Genomic DNA, 9,644 nt, shown 5'->3' with positions numbered 1-9,644 from the left:
ATTTTCCGGTCTTCGGACGGTAACAACAATAATAACCTCGAAGGATGTTATTATAGCACTTAAAATGTTTATCATAGTGAAAACACTCACTTATTGTTGAAAAAACGAAAGGAAAAAGACACGTTAAGGATCAGGACCTTACGATCTTGCAGTGACTACAAACGGACTACAAATGTTTTCTTCTTCTGCAGTTTTACATGACGGTAGTTCACTCCCTGAGCTAAGAGGATACAACGCCACTTCAAGACACTTTATTTTATCCTGTAATCCAAATACATTATTAACTGTAACTCTGTGGCTTTTTTTTGAACTGTAATCCAGTCAGGAGAAGCTCTCGGTTGTTGAGAAAAACATAAATTGTTGGGATCAAGGAGTTTTACTGTTTGGAAATGACTCTGTGGTATAGTGGGTGAAGAGCGGAAGTGACGTGTGGTTCGCGCATGCGGGGTAAGCGGTGCAACCGATTTGCTTCCCCATACAGAAAATGTACCCACAATGCATTTCCAATGGGGACCTCGTGGCTCGAGAAGTCCAGTATTTTTCACAGTCAATGCTCTGACACTGTAAAACCGGAAGCCGGAAGTTCTCCGGCGAAACCGGAAGTTACGTCGGGAAACTGGAAGTTGTTGTTTTCGGTAACTTTCGGTAACTTAACCCCCCCTTTTTTTTAAAAAAAACTTTATTTATTTCAATTCTAACAACATATAAACCCACTATCAAATCGCAAATTGCCAGAAGGCAACACAGTCTGGTTAAGTTAAAACTTTCAGGGTCACACATGTGAGACAACAATCAGAACTGCTTCAGTCTCATCAATAAAACACAGTCAAATATTTAAATGTACCATTTCAATTAAATTTGTAGTTTATTGGATTAAAAATAGATTAGTGGCAGAACATAGCACAATATACTGTCAAAAAGTTAAGAATTTGACTTTAGTTGTGTTGCAAGGCTCTCACTTCAACATTCTAGATTGTAACACATGTTTTTTTACATTTTCATATTCATTGACAAAGGCAAATGTTATGAATATTGGATCTCTTTTTTGGTGCAAACAATGTGGCCGTCGGTGTGGGAGAGTAGAAGGCTTTCATCAGAAACATTCATTGTCAGGCCTTCGACACTTGTGAAGCAGATATGAAATCCAAGTTTTGGGCTCGAAGACATATAAGAAAAAACTAGCATCATCAGATGAACTGAGACAAAAATAATCATCTTTAAGGACCACACTGAGTTTGCAGCCTGGATTACAACATGTCTGTTTCATGTCTCACATCACAGAAGACAGACTTGTTTTTTTCCGTTCATTCAGGACTTTACCACGAGTCATCAGATTGATTCCTTGGAGTTCTTATCAGTAGTCTGGTCTAGCACATTTTCTCAGTGAATCCCCCCCCCCCAAAAAAAATTTTTCTTTGCCTTTGTCCGAGAAGCAGAAATGAAAGGTTCTACAGGTCATCCATTGTAAGTGTTTTCTGCAATTCCAAAGACATTTTTGATCTAAAATGATTTCAACAAAAATCTGTCATTTCTAAGTTAGATGTTTTGCTCGAACAGTTTGTTAAGACAGACACAAACACACAACCATGTGCACACAGACCGAGACTTCTTCTTCATCCTGTACGGAGGCATGACCTTCTCTCCAGTGTGCAGAGTGATTGTTTTCTGGAGAGAGGGGCTGGATCCACCGTAACACTTTGTTTCCAGGTGTCTGCCTCCTCTCTGTAGAACACTGCACTGGCAGTCTGTCTCGTTTAACTGGAAAATTGCAGTGGACTTGCAGTTCCCGCTGGCTCACTACAACTTGAGTTGGGCCCTGATTGGACAGGGAGGGTGCAGGTTTAACCCCAGGTACCATTCTTGGCAGCCGTCTGAGATGTTCTGCCTCATCTTTTGTTGAAGCTGGGACTGTGAATGATTTTAGAGAGTTGCCCAAATGAGTCCATGGCATCTAGAGTCTTCTCTGTTTGCATTGCTCGCAGCTGGTGGGGGACGGCTGGCGCTGGGTACAGGGTCTGCTGCAGGGTGCTGATCCTGGGGAGGAACTGAGCCAGGGCTGGAACGTCCCGGTCTAAGCCCTGCTGCCTTTGCCGGTGGTTTCCCAGACTGAGCAGGGTTCCATGCTGGTCTGAAATGTAGATGTTGTACCCATCTGCCAAGATCTGCTCTCTGAAGATGCAATTATCCTTGTCAAAGGAGTGCTGAAAAAGACCAAGCACATTTACATTACAACACAATTTTATACTGCATTCATCTGATGTCTTCAAGAAATGACTTTGATTATGTTGACTGTCTGTTGTCTCCTGTGTTTTTGTGTATGTTGTCTTTGTGGTTGTTTTCCTTATGGATGAAGTCCTTCTCTAATGCACTTCAGGCACTCTTCCTGATAATAGGCATTTTTAATAAAACCCTTTGATAAAGCATAAAACCAAATCCTATGAGTTAATAATTCTATTTCATCCTGAAATGACTGCGTTAAGACTACAATTAACACCTAGAAAAGCTGCATTACCTGTGATAATACTTGTGTGAATGCTTTTTGCTGAAAGTAGTTGCTGAAAATGCTTAAGCTTTTAGCTGAAATTGGTCCCATAATTTACTTTAATTGCCGAAGGGATTTACTGAAAATGCAAAAGCTATTGGCAAAATGTTAAAATTGCTAAACAACTGGAAATTCCGTTAAAGAACTACGAAAGAGCGCTGAAGTTTTCCTACATTTCTGAAAAGTTTGTAGTAAAATTAATTAAAAATCCCTAATACATGCCAATTTTGCAAAAATATTTAGTGTGTTGCTTAAATATGAGATAAACTCCAAATTAGCCAAAAAGCTAGCTCGTTGCTTAAATACTAAGTAAACTAACTTATAGCCTAAAATTCCTCAGTAAACTAAATTAGTCAAAAAGGTTAGCATGTTGCTAAAATAGAAGCTAAACACTAAATAAACATAAAAAACCCAGTAGATAACAAACTAGCCAAAAATGTCAGCATGTTGCTAAAATATTAGCTAAACTTTACATTATCCTAAAAAACCTCAGTAGATGGCACATTTGAAAAAAAATAAATAAAAAAATAGCACATTTGTTAAAAAACTTCAAAATGGCCAAAAATTCCTCAATATTTAAAAAAATGATAAAGTTTATGAATACCAAGAATACAAGCAGTAATGTCCTGACTGAGCTGAATGTTTTGATACTAAGATTGCTGAAATCTCTGAAAGTGTGATGGAGTATTTATATGTCAAAAAATGTACGTAAAGGAGCAGGAGAATCACTACAGTGTGAATGCTGACTAAACATTCACACAATCATTCCTTTGATAAATTGTACCGTCAGCTTATTCTGTAAAGAAGAAGAAAACATGTGAATAATGCTCCATATCTTTGATGATTATTGACTTTGGCAAGAAGTACCAGCTAGAGGCCAAGGTTGTTGTTGCTGGGTTTTTTCATTCATTTTTTTTCTCTTTGCAAACACATCCTACCCTGCAACATCCTGGACAAAGTTCGATCAACTGTTTGAATGGCTCACTGGCAAGCAGTGTTTTCTTGTTTTTCTGTCTGTGGCAGCAAACTGTCAGTATGACAAAGGAAACTCAAGAGTGTGTTTTCTGCTTTTTCTCCTGCAGGTAAATATGCAGTCAGCCTTAAACGTGTTTTGCAGTTATTGCAGTGGTCTAGACCCAAACACATGAAAAAACACTGATAATGCGGATAGAAACAAGTGATAAAATACTTTTTTCACAGCTGTGTGAACTGCTAATGTTTTGATAAATGAACTGCATCCAGGTTCAGGTCAGACCTGTTTGCTGGTCATTGAATCACAGTAACGTCATGGTCATTTGAGCAAGTTTTTGGTATGCTTGGCAGCATGGGCGTGCCAAGTCCTGCTGGGAAATGGTTTGTCAGCATGACGGGCCATACATTTCTTGACAGACTGACGGTGGACTTAAGAAAGATGAGTGAACCAACGGCAGTAGATGGCACGGCACCCCCAAGTAGGTCATATTTTGTCTACTGATGGATGCTCTGTGTGAGTTTTAACATGTTATAAAAACTTGCAGGATTTGCACACCTCATGGGCCAGGCTTTACAGAACGGTTTACTGCATGGAGAATACTGTTTTTCTTTCAAAGCACACCAGTATTTTGTTTCAAGGTGCAGAAAGATAATAATAAAGATGAACGTGTGTAACCTGTGTGGGACATTATTTCTGTAAATGATTTCCTTCAGGTGGTTGGTATTGTCTGTATTATAGGTGGGGGTTGGGGGTGTAATGGCTTATTGTCTAATAGACCCTTTTCACTGTGACGTCAGACGAAATGGCTAGCGGTAGCATTAGCATCATTTAGAAGAAGAAAATCTAAATGACCTTCATAATCAAACCAGCAGCATTCAATGAAGTTCCTGTAACCTTCATCTAACTATGACCGGGTTGTAGAGAAATAATCCACGTCTGGTTTAATATCATCCAGAGGATTTTGGGGAATCAGCTGTGGAGCATTCTGCAGGAGGAATACTGACATTTGATCTATGAGAGGTAATACAACCAGGAAGGACATTTAGAAAATACATATTGTACACATTTACATTACAATTGGTTAGGTTACCTTTTATTATTTAGGTAAAATTGCTTTAAACAGTGTTCACCAGTCAGCTTTGCTTTTCTAAACCAAAGACATAATATATAACAGAAGTCACTCTGCACACTCGCCGTTTTGTGTGACGTCACGTGAAAAGGGTCGATTGCACTAAATAAGAGAATGTTAACATTCTTTCTTGTATTTTATTTTACTTTATTGCACACCTAGTCTTTTCTGCTAACCAACTTTTTCTAAACATTATTTAATTTGGAAAGATCTGCTGGAAAAATGTGTTTTTTTTAGAAATGTTTTTGTAAAACTTCTCTTTCATAAGAAATGAATAGGACCACACTTTGGACATCTAAAAAGCCACTGAAGCTAATTCTATGTGATTTAGTGACCGATATGAGAGTCCTCACAACCTATGAAGCTTGTTCAATAGTGCCACCATGTGGACAGGTATTGTTATAGAAAGAGGAAACGTTTTCTAATTGGGACCGCCCACTTTTGTCTGACTAGATTTTCTGCCATTTGGATTTCTGTCTTTCGGTTCTTTATACAGGATGCCATCTTCAAAATGTTACTTGATTACCCTATTTGTGCCACCATAAATCATAAGTTACAACTCATGAACAATTTACAGTTTTTCTTAAAAAAAAAAAAAAAAAGAGAGAAAAAAGAAAAAAAAAGGACCTACAATGGAAATGTGGTGCTTTTGGCTCTTTATATTTTTAGGGCTACAATTACCAGATCAACCCAAACAAAAGTGTTCTCATTACTAATTTAATAATACTATTGAGGTGATGAATAAGCTCAACACTTTTAATAGCAATTGTCCAACAGGTGGTGGAACAACAGGTTCCACTACCTTTAGTCCAGGGGTCTGTAACCTTTAAGTAAAGGAGCCATTTGGGTTCATTTTCTTCGTACTTTAGCCTTTAGAACGTTTGGATTTGAATTCATGACCGTCTTTTTTGATAATAAATATGCATTATGTCTAAATATAATGACAAAAATACAAAAAGAACCTAGCATGTCTCAAAATGGGATTTTTTTTTTTTTTTTATGTGTCAAATAACTTTTTTTGTTATTTTCCCCTCTTTATCCTCAGCAGTCTTACTCTGCTGGGTTTTGTTATTTTAGTTTGGGGTTGGATCTTGGTAGTCTTAGTTTGTGGACTTTGTTTATTTGTTTTCTTTAGGTAGTTTTGGTTATGTCATTATCAGGAGCTGCTGACTCTGATGGTCGACATGTCTGGATCAGCATCTCCATGACTTATTTTATGTTTGTCCGAGGAGCCACCATGGAGAGATAGAAGAACCACATGTGGATCTGCTGCAGGTTGCAGAGCCCTGCTTTAGTCAAATATCTCTAAAACTACAAATGCTAAAGTGACAAACTTTAATGTGTAGTTTGATTGTGGGGTCTTGTATGAACTCAACAAAACTGCCTTCCTGGCTCCCCCTTGTGGCGACTTGTAGAGGATGCTCCCACTTTGGCGGTTTGAATGTATCTCCTGAATGGTAAGTCTCACAGACAAAATCTCTGCTTCCCATTTCTTTTGGGAACCATCCATCCAAACCCACTGGATCCCTTTTGGGGTGGCGAGGTTGCTGGTTCAACAGGTACCCTTTAGAGGGGCCGCACACTCACACACGCACATCTAAGGGACGATTTCTAGCCACCAGTTTTTGGACGTGCTACATACATGTCGGCTGTAGTGAAAATACTGCAGTGTTGTTCTGGGATGGTTGTGGGTTTACTTTCATTCATGAAGTATTGTGCATACATAGTTGATCATTTTTTGCACTCTGAAATCAAAGGGTTTAGAATGCAAAATATGTTTCATGAATGGCAGAAACATCAGATGATGCTTCGAAGTGCAAACATTCTTTAACTGCTAAAGTAACAGATTTACTTTTACAATGCACTCATTGTAAAAGTAGCCTTCTAGAAGCAGCTTATGAACTATTAAGAATAACTTTGCTTCTAGCTATCACACACTATTTTAGGCGTAGTTTTAGTTCAATCTTTCTTTTATTTGAAAAGAATTGTCTTCATAAAAAGACAGATCCAGGACACGCCTCTCCATGCAGCTGAGAGACTTACAACTAAGAGAAAAGGAGGAGGACTTTTTAAGTGTTGTGGTGTAGCAGCACAGACCTTATCTACAAAACATAAACAAAACATTATTTAAACTTTATTACTAAATTAATGATTCTATATGACATTTGATTTGTGTTCCTATTCTTAAAAATACACATTAAAATTGATAAGATGTTCAGTTTTGACTGATGTGAGATATTTATCTAATGCTAATCAACATTTTTATTATAAAATATTTATTAACAATAATATGCATTAATATTAATATAGATTAAAATATATATAGATGTCCTGTCTTGTTATGGCAATTATGTAAATAATTTAAGTAAAACATATTAAGTGTGGGATTACACATGTATATGAAATGGATTCTTCTCATTCATGCAAGAGGCCTGGTTATTGCTTGCTTATTGATTTAAAAAATAAAATATACTTTTGTTATAGTCTGTATGAGAATGTTGTAACGTTTTAAAAAGTTGAAGGAGTGCATTCTACTTTAGTGTCTTTTTCTTTTCGTCATCCAATCGTCCTGCATGTTTTTGTTATTTGTAATTTTATTTGTAATTTTCTTTTTTGTGTCTTTTTTTTTGTCTTTTGTGGTTGCGTCTCTTTGATTTGTCTGCAAGCTTTTTCGGCACAGAACGACATAACGACTATAGAACCGTTAGCCTCTGCTATTTTTCATTCCAGTACTTACAGAGGAGAACAGTCTGCCGTCGCTCTCCATGCACAGAAATCTTGAGGTTGCAACTCCTCTGAAGACCACCCGCCCTGGAGCAACCGGACTGATCTCCAGCAGGCCTGTGGTTTGAATGCCATCATTTAGGATCCAGCAAGAACACTGTATTTCAGCTTTAGAAAGGTTTAAAACATCAGACTTACTGTTGAGAGTTTGTTCTGCAGAACCGTGGATGTGTCCATCTTCTCTGATCTGGACGTGTTGTCCCGGCTTGACAGCGTACAGATGCCGGAGGCGGACCACTTGGCTCCAGCTGTGAGTGATGTGGGGTCCATGATCTGAGAGGGGCATGCTGGAAACTCCAGAAGCAAAAAACACACTGGCAACAGATACGGTGACCACGATGAGCAGCATGGTTCTTCAAAGTCGTGTGTCTCTTCCTGCAGCTGCAATGAGGCAAGCCAAGTTTCATCCAAACACGACCTTTTAAATGCAGCCCTTATCAGCTGCAGATAACCCTGTTTCCCAAAGCCAGTTCTCAGAAGCAGACCACAACACACCCCTGCACGTCATCCAACTGGATCCCAGCTCTCCGTTGGCCCCTGTGAGCTCAACCAGGAGCCAATGCCCTCGTCAGTCATGGCTGCAAACCCATAAGAAAGAGACGATACCTGGCCTTTTGATCCATAATCAGATACAGACTTGTGGATTGATAAAAAAAGGAAACTATGACAGTTTCATACCTTCTGCAAAATGCTAGATTGAAGTACTCAGACATGTATCATAAAGGTTAAAAAATCTTTGTTTTGCGAGTCAAAGATCTAGTCATCATAGTTGGTCAAGTCAAAAGTCATACTGTTGAGATGATCAGAACAATAAAGGCCAGTAGACATTTCCATTTTAAATTAAAAAGACAAATGTACTCCTATCTTTATTTAAATATAGACACAAATGTGTTGCTGTTTCAAGGTGAAGCAATAACTGGATGTAGTTAAAAAGGAAATCAACGCGCATGCACTGATGTACACACTGATGCAAATGTTCACTTGAGAGTTCAGGTAAAAGTGTTTCAGTTCCTCTTTTAAATAAACGTTCAATAGAATCAGAAGCTTTGCTCCAAAAAGGCATAAAGAACCAAAAAGATGTGAATTAGAATGCAGACTGAGTGGCAGAAAATATCCAAGACCCTATTGTAGGTCACTTTAAAGACCTCCAGTTCAGCTCACACTCAGGCTGATCTTCAGATTTCACATCAATCAAAATGCTACAGCTTCCATCATTGGCGGGATTTCATGAAGTGTTTTGCTTTAGCACCGTTTGGCTCTCACAGAAACACTTGTCGCTCTTTCCTAATGACCCAAACTGCTGCAGGGCTTTGCTCAGCATTCTGATGTGCAGGAAACAAGTCAGAACCTCTGTCAGACGTTGCTCTCAAAAGGAGTCTCTTCACTGTTGACATGGTTTCAGAGAACATCTCTCCAAGACTTGCTGGACATGAGAAATGGTGGTAGTGTGTTCAGCTGTCCGTCCATCTCTTATGACTTCCTGTGTGTAATGCTGCTACATTTTCATTGGTCTACTGTTTGGTCACCGTTACTGAAACTTCAATGCTTGCTACCTTTAGATACGGGTATGTCCATCCAGGCCTGTCAGAGATTCTGCAGTGGGGTTTATCTTCTCAGAATTTTATAATTAAAAAAAGTCCTTGGATCTCTGAGCTGGAAGCCTCTAAATGTGTTCAGTCGTCCAGTACTTTGAACTCAAAGGGTTAATTTGACAGCTCAAAGACTGGTTGAGGAATCATTTCCCCTTTACCGCGGGGAGGATGTCTCATTCACATGCAAACCAAGAAAGAGACAATCTAAAAACCAGAGTGTTTGAGGGGTTGGGGGCATGTGTATATGTCTGTGTTGTTGACAATCATAGCTGTGTTGACTGGATATTGTGTGGACTGGTGGAGTTCTCTGTAATAATCCTTAAAGCTCCTTAAAGATTCTTATGGCTGTACTATAGCAAGTTTGCTGATGGGAATGTCTGAACTCTGTGACATGAGTTATTTAGCTACTTTGAAGTTCCACCACGGCCAGCTCGTGTGGTTGATACCTGTCACAACCTTTTAGGAGCATCTGGTCCCGCTGTCCCTGCCCTCCTTGAACCACATGGTGTGGAGCCAATCACTGTAACCTCCAAGCCACGTTTTCTGTGGTATAGTGGCTCCCAAAGCATATACTGTAGCACAGTTGCTGTCAACTTTACTGTAGTTCACCTGCAGCTGGATGCC

The 9,644-nt window shown here is 39.0% G+C and overlaps 1 protein-coding gene across 1 annotated transcript; it reads right to left on the bottom strand.

The window, feature by feature from the left end:
• Positions 1–833: 833 nt before the first annotated feature.
• Positions 834–8,062, bottom strand: fgf19 (fibroblast growth factor 19). Its single transcript, XM_024295890.2, has 3 exons — positions 7,567–8,062; positions 7,382–7,485; positions 834–2,201 (listed from the first exon to the last, which is right to left on the bottom strand). The coding sequence occupies exons 1-3, from the start codon at positions 7,775–7,777 to the stop codon at positions 1,887–1,889; spliced, it is 630 nt and encodes a 209-aa protein (XP_024151658.1). The 5' UTR covers positions 7,778–8,062; the 3' UTR covers positions 834–1,886.
• Between the last annotated feature and the right edge of the window lie 1,582 nt (positions 8,063–9,644).

This window comes from Oryzias melastigma, linkage group LG3 (assembly GCF_002922805.2).
Source record: "Oryzias melastigma strain HK-1 linkage group LG3, ASM292280v2, whole genome shotgun sequence".
Lineage (NCBI taxonomy): Eukaryota > Metazoa > Chordata > Actinopteri > Beloniformes > Adrianichthyidae > Oryzias > Oryzias melastigma.
Note: the sequence above shows the minus strand (reverse complement) of the source record. Positions and strands in the feature narration are given on the sequence as shown.

Excerpts from the sequence above, each read along its gene's own strand:
- fgf19 (XM_024295890.2), bottom strand. The coding sequence starts at position 7,777 with ATGCTGCTCATCGTGGTCACCGTATCTGTTGCCAGTGTGTTTTTTGCT. Across the intron at positions 7,486-7,566 it reads TGCAGAACAAACTCTCAACA|GCCTGCTGGAGATCAGTCCG; the intron begins GTAAGTCTGATG and ends TTCAAACCACAG. Across the intron at positions 2,202-7,381 it reads ACGGCAGACTGTTCTCCTCT|CACTCCTTTGACAAGGATAA; the intron begins GTAAGTACTGGA and ends GGTCTTTTTCAG.